The sequence below is a fragment of the Lycium ferocissimum genome, chromosome 1 (genome assembly GCF_029784015.1).
Source record: "Lycium ferocissimum isolate CSIRO_LF1 chromosome 1, AGI_CSIRO_Lferr_CH_V1, whole genome shotgun sequence".
Classification (NCBI taxonomy): Eukaryota; Viridiplantae; Streptophyta; class Magnoliopsida; order Solanales; family Solanaceae; genus Lycium; species Lycium ferocissimum.
The window spans coordinates 69576578-69589908 of NC_081342.1; the positions used below are offsets into that span (position 1 = coordinate 69576578).

The window sequence follows — 13331 nt, forward strand, 5'->3', positions numbered from 1 at the left end:
TTAAACCGGTTTAACCGGTCCGGTTCAGGTTTTACCTGGCTCCTGGCTCCTAAAATATTGGAACCGGACCAGATACAATTAAACGGTTAACCGGTTCTACGGCTCGGCTCGGTTTCGTTTAACCGGTCCGTGTATCGGTTAAAACCTAAGTTAGGCCCGAACCGGTTGACACCCTTACTTTCAAACTACTATTATTTCCAATAGGACAAAGTAGACCACAACTTTAAACTAAAAGCACAGGCCAAAAAGAGGAAATGGAAAGGAAAAAAAAAAAAAAACAGTACATAAAGAAGATCTAGGTTATAATTTGCCAATGATAAAAGAACCACAAACTACTTTGATTCCCCTCTACCAATGGTGGTATTGCTGTACTTATAATACAGGGGAAGAAGGAATATGGAATTAATTTATACATACTGACAATATAAGGAATATTTGCACTATCAATATATTTTGATTTATTGGTGTTATTGGTGAACTTATAATAGGGGGCAGGAGGCAGCGGCGGAACTAGGATTTTTCCTAAGGAATTTCGAAACATAATATATATACTACGAAGTCAAGGGGAATCAACATCTACTATATATACATAAATATTAATTTTGACCTTATGTACATAATGTAATTTTCCAGTGAAGGGGATCGGGATGAACAGAGACATAGCTACAACATTGTGTATGGGTTTGAACGAACCAACCTTCATTTGCTTAGACCCTGTATTTGTTTTAGTAATGCATTAAGTACATATAAATATTTAATTGCGAAATTAACTAAAACAAGCTATAAGTTTGATGTCGACTTAAGAATCCATACACTTTAAATCGTGACTTCAACTTTGTGGATGAATCCCTTTGCACCTTCCTAGCTCCGCTTCTGACGATTCAAAAAACTGTTATACTATTAGTATTATTTAACTTGTGACCATTAATCCTATGTTTTATGGCAGTAAACTATAGTTATCCTTTAGGTAACCTAATAGTATGAAAATTCTTTTACATTAAATGTATAGAAGTTGAGCCAAGGGAATATTATCAGAGAACAATTAGTTAATGCAGTATTTATTCTCCATCCTTTTCTCTTTATCTTTTAAAATTAATGGATTTTGAGCTTTTAGTTACCCTTTTCTAAACTTTTGTTAGTGTCTCACTTCTTTAGTCATTTTCTCACCGAAGGAATTGAACAAAAGGGTTGGACAACATTCTTTTGACATTGTGTTCAAACAGAATCAAAGCAATAACTGTTGATTCTCTTTTATATTTATGATATTGTTGATTTTTGCAGGTTTCTTGATTGCTGTTGAGTAACTTCATGTGTTAGGTTACCTTGATTCCATATAGCACTAATGTGTTAAAGGCAGAGTTTGATCCCGGATTTGAATTTGGTGAGTTCAATCTCCCTCTTGTTTTTGTCTGTTTTTTTTTTTTTTTTGTCCCAATAGAGATGTAAAAAACATGACCATTACATGTATTCGTGAACTTATAATTATGAAATCGACTCGGATTACAAGTTCATAACCTTAGCTCATTCCCGTTTTGGGCAAAACAAATCTACTAATTCTTTGATTCTAGTTAGTAAGAGAATAATGAACTAAGATACACCCTATAAGCTAAAAGACTATTTGTGAGCAATTGCAATAATCTGGTTTTATTGATATTTACGGTATAGTCGATCTTTGTCACACAACATACAAGCATACTCAATTCATTGGAACTGAACTCATTGTATTTTGAGATTATGGATTCATAATTTTCTTGAAAGTTTAGTTATCTTTCACACATATATGGATATTCTTTGTCGAAACCATAAAGCTCGGTTGCAGAACCGAATCCAAGATTTTGATTTGATATATTCGACCTTTAAGGTTTAATTCTAACATAATATTTGTTGAATTTTTTTGGTTGTAGAACCGAATCCAAGATTTTGATTTGATATATTCGACCTTTAAGGTTTAATTCTAACATAATATTTGTTGAATTTTTTTGTACATTTTCACATAAATATCTATACTTTGGGTTGAAAATATCGGGTTTGAATGAACTTGATGCAAAGCACCGGATCTGCCCTTATCGATTGAACCCATTGGATAAAGGCTCCATCTGCCTCTAAAGGTTAGGAAATAGTTAGTACTTGTAATAATTATTACACGCACTACTAGAATCAAAGGTTTTTCCTACCGATATTCAGTGGATTTTGTGCTATATAACATGATTTTTTCACCTCATTCTCACCGAACCAGCTCACTGGAAAAACGCATGGTGGGAAATAGGTTCCCAATAAAATACTGAGAAACTTCCTAATATTTCCGTGTGAACACACTACAATTTAGGTGGAAACTTCCTATTGAGTTTATAGTGACGGCTATAAACTCAATTCTCAATTTCTTTAAAGGATATTTTATTGATTATTTTTAACAAATCATCCAAGATGTAACTAGAACTCAAAATTAGAGAAGTGGGAAGTGGTGATTTAAATGAAAATTTGGATCATTAATGATTATATGAGATGTAGCATATTAAGTTGGAGAAAGACCAAGGTGATTGAAGTCTCACAAAATAGTTGTGTTAGGAGAATGGTTTTACAAAGCTTTACTCTTTGCTGACTTGCTTTCTGATATCCTTTGCTTGTGAGTTACTTTAAGCTTTTTTTTCTCCTCCAGTTTGACAACATATAGACTCTTTATCATAGTATTTCTTTTATAATGGTGGTGTTTGGTCAGCTTGGATGTATCTCGACTATTCAATAGATACTTGTTATCTCTTGTAAATAAGTAATCGGGTAACTTTTCCCATCATAGCTTTAGACAAGTAGGAGGAAATTACTTGGTATTTTTTCAATGTCTAATGTTAGAATTTGAACAATGATCTCTCATGATTTTCACCAACTTCATTAATTGTAAGGTCACAATGATGGCCTATGCATATTCAGATTATTTATCAAGTTAGTCAGCTAGTAATCAGTAGGTAATTCACTTTTCAGGGCTTTAAACATTTTCTTGTAATCTTGGTCAAACATGTTTAATGCTTCGCATCAGTTGAGAGAACAAGTCGTTGCCTCCTTATACAGTCTTTAGGCAATCCTCACCTCATAAAGTTAGCATTTGGGTGTTGCGTTAGGCCCAATTTTTATTTTCATAACATGGTATCAAAGCAAGACCTAGCTATCTCAGTTCTTGGCTTAACCAACGTTGGACCTCCACATTATATTATTCATGCTCCAACAAGTTTTAGGCATGCCAGCAATGTTAAGTTTCCCACATTGGTTGAGGGAATAGAATATTATCTCCTTACATAGTCTCGGGCGATTCTCACCTGATGTGCTAGTTTTGGGTAGAGTTAGGAGCAAGAACCATTTCCTTAACAAGTCCAATAACATTGAAGAATGCTGTTACAAATAATTGCTAATTAAGAAACGTTGCTGATAATAAGTAGAAATTTCACAATAGGTACATCAAGTTTAGTTAAAACATATGCATTTCAACCGTGAATGAATCATTATGATATTTTGAACCTATGTTGCTCGAACTCTCTGACATGCTGCCACACCCGTCTTGGATCCTCCACAAATGCAATACTTTTGGAGGATCGACATGTACCTATCGACATTTTGGAGAGTCTGAGCAACATATTTCTAAATTGCTTAATGTGGTTAAAACCATTGGTTCATATAGTTCACTGCTGAATATTTTGCTACATTTGATGCTTGGTATTCCATACATTAAAATTGATCAGAAAAAGAATGTGTGATCGATCGTTAAATAGGATCATTGCTAGTTATCTCATACATTAACGACAACAGTGCAGTGCCAAATGTACCAGCTAGAATTGCACTCGCGAAACTAATAAACTTGAGTTGCTGTAATTGAATGGCAGCTCTGAGACGAACATATAAAAAATTTATCGTCTCAGATAACAATAGAGTTTCTTAAACCTGACTGAATCGCGTTGATGATTCAGTTACTGAAAGTTATCTTCGTGCGACCATAAACCATTAAAATCTCTCAAATTAGCTTGATTCCAACCTTCACACCCTGCAATAAAGATAGAAAAAGGCTTACATTATTTTTCCCTTTCATTTATCAGAAAAAAATATGTTTTTTCTGAATGAGTTGATTTTGGCCATAACCTTCATATGACATAGTACTATTATCGTAAATCCCCGTGTAGGTTCCATGAACCGAGTAGGGAGATACACAGCCATAGCTACTGAGATCACCGGAACGTTCAACATTCCCTCTAAAGTTTGGGAAAGTTGATCTTGAAGTGATCTCAATTAGATCATTTGGTTGCCACGATGCTACGTTTGGAAACTCATAGTGGGGAACATCTCCACATGCACTCTGGCCTCGAAGACATTCCTACATGAACCCACCAAAATCAGTACAAAGTTCAAAGAAAAAACCAGACTTGAATACAGAGAAAAAAAAAATGGAACATTTCAATACCTTTGAAGAATCAAGAATCATATCATGTGATGTATTATAAGGAGAAGTAATAGGAATCGAATAGTTGCTATCGTTGCACGTGTACGTCGTTTGAGTTGGCGTATCAGCAGTTGGAACAACAAGCTCGTTCGAGATTGCTACAAAAGTGTCACTTGTTTTTAGCGAGTTATCGTTTCTCTTGATGATACGACAGAGAGCGAAAGGCCCCTGAACATATTCAAATTGCGAATATGGTCAACTTCTTGAACTCGTGCATTTACTAAATTAAAGAAAAACATTGATGACTTTGGTGAATCAAACACTCGGAAATTCGGAGAGGCTTGTGAAACATCATCACGCGTAGACGATACTCGTGCATTACCCAATTTGTTCTATCCCCTTGAGGAGCTCGTCCACGATAGAAGACTAATGTCTTTCGATATCCAACAACTTCAGGCTGATCATGACAGGTAACCTTCCTATCTTTCCCGGTTGCTTTCCAATATCCGGCCTTAGTGGCTCGATTGGCTCGTGAGCCATTCGGGTACTTCTTGTCCCGACAGCAGAAGAAGAACCACTCCATGTCGCGCTTTGGAAGGAACGATTTCTCTGCATTTGTAAGGACATGATGTCAGAGGGTGATTGAACCTAGGTCCAACTGAATGCAGTAGTTTCTACATGAAACATACATATATAAGTGAAAAACTACCAAAACTACTAAAAATCCAATAATAATAATAATAATAATAATAATAATAATAATAATAATAATAATAATAATAATAATAATAATTAAATAACTCTGAACGCATAATTTCAAATTTATTACTCCCTCTATCCCAATTTATGTGATACACTTTTCTTTTAAGTCTGTCCCCAAAAGAATGATACATTTCCTTATTTGACAACTATTTAACTTTAAACTTTACCTTTTACGCTTGACGAGATGATATATGACCACACAAATAGCTTTGGCTTATTTTAGACCAGCAGATTCAAAAGTCTTCCTTTGTTTCTTAAACTCCGTGCTCGCCCTCAAACTATAGCACATAAATTGGGACAGAGGGAGTATGAGTTTAGTGTTAAGAATCATAAAAGTCGAATAAATCAAGTTTAAAGCCTAAATGTGCCTCTACATGATGCCAGAATCCCTGTTCCAATTTCAGATAAGCTATTTTTGCGGACATTGTGTCAGAGGTGGATAGAGCCTATGTTTTGTAGGTCCATCACGAAACACAGATATATACGTGAAAAACTACTAGAAATTCAAAAAAGAATAACTAGTTCTGAACACGTAATTTCAAATGTATAATGAGTTTAGTGTTAAAAATCTTAAAGGTTGAACAGATCAAATTTAAATCCTGAATCTAACTCTTAATGATGTCAGAGTCTCGAGTTCCGATTCCACGTAAGCAATCATGAATCAATCATAATGAGAAACTTATAATGCTTTAGACATGCTTTTCATCTTTAGATAATAATTAACTTTCAAGTATGAAAAAAAGAGATGCCCCACAGAACGCTCCATCTTTTGATTTTAAACAATAAAGCAACAACTTTCAGTACATTTTCAGTTCAAATGTATCATGAAGCTGCAATTTCATTAGTATTAGCTTTTGAACCAAACAATAAAACCAATCAAATGAAAAAGAAAAAATTCATACATGAAAACATGACATATGGACTAACGTATCCTGTAAAATGTTCTGCAACAATGTTCAATTAAATTTCTTATTAGAGTTTTAACTTCTATATACTGACAGTACAAAAGAATTTTTATCCAATCACGTCACATAAAAGACAACAAAAGCCAAACCATCCATAAAGAGCGGGATCCGTGACTTGAAAAATAGGCAATTTACCTGTTACAACAGGCTAAAATACACTGATCGTGTAAAAATTCTTTATGCCGTCAGTGTATACAAGTGAAATTTGTTTTATCATACGTGTGAACCGATACGAATGAATGCTTATACATATCAAGAATGTATATACCTGGAAGTTCCCATGGATCAAATTTGTACAAGTCTATTTCTGGAATAACTTCTAACTCAATTTCAAGTCCATCAGTTTTCCTTTTCAGGTAATATCCAACCAATTCATCATCAGTTGGATGAAATCGAAATCCTGGAGGCAATGATGCTCCTGCCATGATCTAATTTTCTCAGTTCCTAATCAAGAAATATCTGAAACTAACTAGTATAGTACAGCCAGCGGCGGCACCAGAAATTCAAATAACGGGATTCAAAAAGTAATTTTCCGCTTAACTAAGTGCCCCTATACCTATTGAAAATCTGAAAGATCCAAAAAGAATAACTTTTAGCAACTCAAAGAATAGTGATAAATCTTGAAAATTGATAAAGAAAGTAAATTTCAAGTGGAAATTGAAACCCCAGATTGTAAAATGCCTTGAAATGACAGAAGAAGTTATGAACTTTTCAAAAGTAGCAAAATATGGTGACTACTAAGAGAAGAAAAGTTGTTAAGAGTAAAAAAAAGATTTGAGTATTGATGGGTTTTTATAGGCTATGGAGAAACCTATAGTCCAAAAAAAAAAAAATAATAAAGCACACCAAAAGGTTACTATAGCTTGTTTGAGGCTACAATAATTTCGATCAAGAATGACCCCACCAAAATCAAAAAATCAGTTCACACCTAAAAACAGTTATCTCCCGCCAAAGCAAGCACTAGTGACAATTAGAATTTTGTAGGCTTATACAGTGGCGAAGCTAGAATTTTTACTTGGGAGGTTAAAAAATATAAAGAAATAAACACACGAAGAAGCCAGGGGGTTCAACATCTACTGTACATGAATAGAAAAATAATTTTAACCTAGTATATACAGTGTAATTTTTTCCCGAAGGGTGAACCCCTTGGCTCAACCTAGCTCTGCCCCTGATCCAATGCCTAACTACTGACTCCTCATATATACTGCGTTATCGGAACCGAGCCTGGAATGATCGTTCGTGGACATAAACCACTTTTCACCTGTTAGAGAGACTCTCTTTAATATATTAAAAAAAAAATGTTCACCTAGGCCAGAAAGATTCAGTCATAGAAATTTACAACACCTACGTGGAGCTGGTAAATGAAAACCACCTCAAAACGGACAAGAGCAAATAACAATATCAAATCAAACCGCATATGTATATCTAGTTCGAACAAAAATTATGCAATAAGTTGAATTAAAATCACATAATTGGGCCTGGATCCGCCTCTAATAAATAAATTACAGAAGCGTGGATAAATCAACTCAGCTGACGAAATGTAGAGGTCATCCTAGCATAGTATTTTGTTCTTGAGGATGTTGGAATTGTAAAATCAAAATAAGTACGTGAAAACGAGGTGAATAATAAAGATTTAACACTTGTCATTAAATCTTATGAGATCACATTTATCTCTTAATCCAAACTTCATTTTACACGTTTTTGTCCATAACAATGTGTGGGAATTATTATTTATTAAAAGAAAAAGGATAGATATTTATTAGTGCATTAGAATAAGCTCAGTAGACTGTAGATCCCCAACTACCAGCAATTTTAGACTAAAAATAATGTAACTAATGTGAAATTCAACTTTTCTTACTATATTTATTATTTTATTATTACTCCCTCCGTTTCGATTTATGTGAACCTTTTCGGAGTATGAAGTTCAAACTTTAAAAAAAATTAACCGTAAATTTTGACATAGTTTTTTAAAGATTGTGAAAATGAAATTTATATATTTAAAAACTACATAAAAAGTGTTATAAGTCATGAATCATGAAAATTTAAAATTCAAATAATTTAGAAAAAATATAAGGAAAACGCGGTTAAAGAATCACCTCATAAACTCCTCGAATAGTAATAGGTTAACATAAATTAAAATAAAGGAAGCATTATATTATATTTTATATAATAGAAATGAGGTGTACGAAATGAATAGTTGTACAAAGAGGGTTGTTAATTGTACTACAGAATTTGGGCTTATCTCATTGGCAAACTAATTTCTTTGCTTTCAACTGTGAACACGTGTATAACTACCGTTTTAGCAAGCCACGTGTTCTCTGAATTATGCTTGGTTTTCTTATGTTTTTTCATTAAGAATTCATTCTGCCTCTGAAATTCTCTTGCATTTGTACTTTAATTATTTTAATTTAATTTTAGTTCAGTATTAATGATTTTGTATTTGATTTATGGATATATGGTTCTTTCTTTCTTGGTAGATTCTGTACATGTATGTGGTTATTTGTTCAAACGCCAATATGAAAATTTTCTACTTAAGTAGTGCCTAATGTAAGTTACTTTGGCATGGAAATAAATAACGATATTCTCACCATAAGTTAACTAGCGTTGATTCTTAAATATTGGTTATATGTCTGATCTGCTATTTAGTACAAATATATGAATTTGTATTTTTTATGTTCATTCTAAATAATTTTATAGCAAAATATAGCGTCATTATTTTGTATTTGCACTCTAGATAGTATGGAAACAAAACAAGATGCCCCAAAGCCTATCATATCACAATTAAGAGGACACTGATTATATTCTTAATAATGATGACATTGTAGCTTAACAGAAAGAAATAAAAGTATGGCAATGCACAAGTGAAAGAATTATATGCATTTTATAGTAGTTATAGCTGTTACCGCTACTGTTTACCTATTCCTTTAACTTCCTTTTTGCGGATGAAATAACCAAAGAGACTTTGTTGGTTAATCGGTCACATTTTATTTATGAAATGACTTGGATTGGTATTAGTCTGGATATGGCAAAATCGTTCTATTATATCGAATAAGTATATTCAATCTAATAAGTACGTTGTGTTAGAATTGAGAAATTCTATGGCTCGCAATAGTATTCTCTTATTTATTACTTGTGCCTAAATAATTTTTCTTTTTGCAGTTAAAATATGAGGTATCCAGCAAAATGTGAGTGGTGCTTATGAATGATGTAAAATTAAAGACGATATAGTGCCTCATAAAGCCCTGTTTGTCATGATATCTCTGGAACAAATGAAAATGAACCATTTTACGTATGTTACTTTTTTCAACTATTCTGTGTCAACTTTCCGGAGTATGGGAGATCTATACTGCGTATGTGTTCCGTTTGGCTAATGTGTAATGTGCTCCTTAGGATCTGATTTCTCATTTTTGGGAAAATTACGTTCTCTGTCTACTGGGAAAGAACGGTTTAGCCCAGTTTTTCCTTAATTACCCGGTTTAGCCCAGCTTTTCCTTAAACCCCTCTTATACACTTTTATGCAAGGTGGACACATTGTTTACCATAAGTGTATAATGTTGTGTGATGTTAGTATAATGTCGCATAATGTTGTATCTTGCGTGTATAAGCACTTTTGAGGAAAAAAGAAGTTGTTTATGCGAATGTAAACTGAAAAATATGGCTATATAGGTGTAATATATTATGTTGGGTTGTATATTTTTGTAGTGCTAAGGATTTCGATGAGGTATTTGAGTTTGTATAACAGATGTTAGCTAAAACTTCAATGTCATCTTCTGAATTTGCTTTTATGCCCGAGTTTCCGGTTACATCTTTGTTTCTTTCTTTAGGCATACAGCTGGAATTAGGTGTTTCGCTACTTCCCCAACTGTCCCCGCTAACCTCATTTCCTTTTGTCTTTTATCCCAAAGGACATATAGGGTGTGTTTGGTATCAAATAAATGTTTGGCACTTATGAGACTTGTTTTTCCTACTTCCATTAGGGAAATGTATGTATTTTTTATGCTTCTGCGCGAAGTTAAAGATTAAATTTCAATTCCATATTTTTGCAAGATAATGGTAGAGCTAAACAAGGAAAATAACAGGTGTAAAAGGTGAATAACAAGAATAGTGTTATGTGAGTTCCATCCAACTTTAATAGCATCTTCAATCCTTTCTTTAAAATTTCAGAGAAAGCCAATTAAGAAGCATTGTGTTATGTTACTAACTGTCTAACTCAAGTCACACTATTTACGAAAACATATGAAAAGTTGGATGGAATTGAGTGATCCAGTCTGGGATTTTGTCTTCTACTCCTCTTGGACTGACTTTATTGAACCACTTTATGACTTCAGCTCATTTCAAGATTCATGTGTAAGTTTGGACATTTGCTATAATAATCTTGTCTTCAAGTTGAACATTATATGCATGACTATCTCTATAATAAGCTACTAATTGTCATGGACAACCGATCTTATTACATATAGGTGAGAGTAATAGTGAGCTTTCATCATTTGCTTCTTCTGTATGGATGTCGGTTCCATAGTCCTGCACCTATCTTCCTTTTTTGGCTGGATAAATGTGGAAAGGAGAGAGCCCATTTTAAATTTAGTACATCTTTTCTTCTCTAACTGTGCTGAAATTCTGTCGTAGTATTAGCAGGATTTTGAGAAATTAGAATGAAGGCAGTTATTCTTGTAGGAGGTTTTGGTACTCGGCTGAGGCCATTGACTCTTAGTGTCCCAAAGCCACTTGTTGAATTTGCTAACAAGCCCATGATTTTGCATCAGGTAACATTTTCTGGTTAGCCTCATTTATTTTCGTAACTGGTAAAGTTGCTGCCATGTGACCAGGAGGTCAAGGTTATTTGCTGGAAATGACCTCTTAAAATGCGGGTAAGACTATGTACAATAGACCCTTGTGGTCAATGGTCCGGTCCTTCCCTAGAGCCTGGCATAGCGGGAGCTTAGTGCACCCGGCTGCCCTTTTTCACATATCAGTGATTCTTTTATAAAGATTTTTCTAATACAAAACCTACTCATAGAGATGTGCCTTTTAAGCAAATTCCTAATATTGCTTTCCATCGTATTAGTTGTTTATTTGAATTTTGACAACTTCAGCTCATTTGGATTTATATTAGATATAATTGGATTTGGCATACCTTGTCTGTCACAGTCACCCAACATTTTCAAATTAAATTTGTCTAAATGATTCCAAACCTGTCCTCCTCATTTAAAGTTTCAGGGGTCCTATGTCCTGGAATATCAGGGCTTATAAGGAAAATCTAAGTAAGAATTTGCTTTTTGCTGGTGAAAAAGAAATTAAGCTGAAGTATTCGTCTTTTTGTATGTCAGATTGAGGCTCTCAAGGCTGTTGGAGTGACTGAAGTGGTCTTGGCTATTAACTACCAGCCTGAGGTAAGCTTCTTACCATTTAGAGTTCTTAAATATATATAATGAGCAACATGTAAACGCTGTTTGACGCATGCAGGTGATGCTGAACTTCTTGAAAGAATTTGAGACAAAACTTGGGATTAAGATTACCTGTTCTCAAGAAACTGAACCACTTGGGACTGCAGGTCCCCTTGCTTTGGCTAGAGACAAGCTGATTGATGATTCTGGTGAGCCATTTTTTGTTCTTAACAGTGATGTTATCAGTGAATATCCTTTCAAAGAGATGATTGAATTCCACAAATCCCATGGAGGTGAGGCTTCTTTAATGGTGACAAAGGTGAGTTTCCTTTTCTGTTTGAATTTAACTTCCCCAAGATAGATAGATTTATGAGGATGATGCATGGTAAGTAAATATCATTCACAGGTGGATGAGCCTTCCAAATATGGTGTTGTTGTCATGGAAGAGTCGAATGGCCAAGTTGAGAGATTTGTGGAAAAGCCTAAGTTATTTGTAGGCAACAAGATCAATGCTGGCATTTACCTGCTCGACCCTTGCGTTCTAGACAGAATTCAATTAAAACCAACGTCCATTGAGAAGGAGATTTTCCCAAAAATTGCTGCCGAGAAAAAGCTCTATGCTATGGTCCTCCCGGGGTTTTGGATGGATATTGGACAGCCAAGGGATTACATCACTGGTCTTAGACTTTACCTAGATTCTTTGAAGAAGAGATCTTCACCGAAACTAGCATCAGGTTCTCATATTGTTGGAAACGTCATAGTGGATGAGACTGCGAAAATTGGAGAAGGATGCTTGATTGGACCAGATGTTGCGATAGGCCCTGGTTGCGTGATTGAGTCTGGGGTTAGACTCTCTCGTTGCACTGTGATGTGTGGAGTCCGTGTTAAAAAACACGCGTGCGTCTCAAGTACCATTATTGGTTGGCACTCAACTGTTGGACAATGGGCTCGTGTTGAGAATATGACCATTCTCGGAGAAGATGTCCATGTTTGTGATGAAATTTACAGCAATGGTGGAGTAGTCTTACCTCATAAGCAGATCAAATCTAGCATCCTGAAACCAGAAATAGTGATGTGAGGGTAATTTCTAGTGCTAGGAAGCAATAAGTTAGTTTCTTCAAAATGTGTTTTTTCTTTTCCTTTATTTGGTTGGTTTTCAAGTTCATCTTCTTCAATTGTAAAAGTGGGAAAGTCTTTCAATTTCGAAGGTTTGCCTGTTTGTAATTTTCGGTGTATATACAAATAAAGAATTCTATTAGAGGTTCTCTTTAAGTCTTTCGATTAATCATGTATAAAGTTGTGGTTCCAATTTCCTTAGAACTTGTCTGGCTGATTTCTCAGTGGCTTAAAATGGGATAGTTCATTTCCCTTCCTCTTTAAGCAGGCAATGTTCTTTGTATTAATATGATTACTTCTTATAGTAAATGGATTACTAAATCATGAATGCTTCCATTTGTATGGTAATTAACCTCCTTGGTTGAACAGACTAATGTATGTTATTTGTATCTTTTGCGGACTTCCTCAAACAAGTTTGCCATTTGTTTCGATTTATGTTTTACTTTTCTATATATAATAATAACTCTTTAAATAAAATATTCATACGTCATGTATATGTGTTTTACTTTTCTATAGATAATAGTAACTCTTTAAATAAAATATTCATACATCATGTTTAAGATCACAAGATTTAAAGGTCATTCAAACACGACCACAAGATTTAAAGACCATTGGTATATTGCCCTATTTTTAGCTTAAGACCATAAGATTCATAAGCTTTTTCTATTTTCTTAATTTTCAACT

General features: G+C 34.3%; 1 protein-coding gene and 1 pseudogene across 1 annotated transcript; one reads left to right on the plus strand and one right to left on the minus strand.

Annotated features, from left to right (window-relative positions):
* Positions 1 to 3418: 3418 nt before the first annotated feature.
* On the minus strand, positions 3419 to 6944 carry LOC132030996 (NAC domain-containing protein 71-like; annotated as a pseudogene).
* Positions 6945 to 8957: 2013 nt separating this feature from the next.
* LOC132058870 (mannose-1-phosphate guanylyltransferase 1-like) lies at positions 8958 to 12789 on the plus strand. Its single transcript, XM_059451250.1, has 5 exons — positions 8958 to 9354; positions 10783 to 10910; positions 11475 to 11537; positions 11611 to 11850; positions 11938 to 12789. The coding sequence occupies exons 2-5, from the start codon at positions 10800 to 10802 to the stop codon at positions 12607 to 12609; spliced, it is 1086 nt and encodes a 361-aa protein (XP_059307233.1). The 5' UTR covers positions 8958 to 9354; positions 10783 to 10799; the 3' UTR covers positions 12610 to 12789.
* The last annotated feature ends 542 nt before the right edge of the window (positions 12790 to 13331 follow it).

Coding starts and splice junctions, on each gene's coding strand:
- LOC132058870 (XM_059451250.1), top strand. CDS start 10,800: ATGAAGGCAGTTATTCTTGTAGGAGGTTTTGGTACTCGGCTGAGGCCA. Junction 10,911..11,474: donor AGCCCATGATTTTGCATCAG/GTAACATTTTCT, acceptor TTTGTATGTCAG/ATTGAGGCTCTCAAGGCTGT. Junction 11,851..11,937: donor CTTCTTTAATGGTGACAAAG/GTGAGTTTCCTT, acceptor TATCATTCACAG/GTGGATGAGCCTTCCAAATA.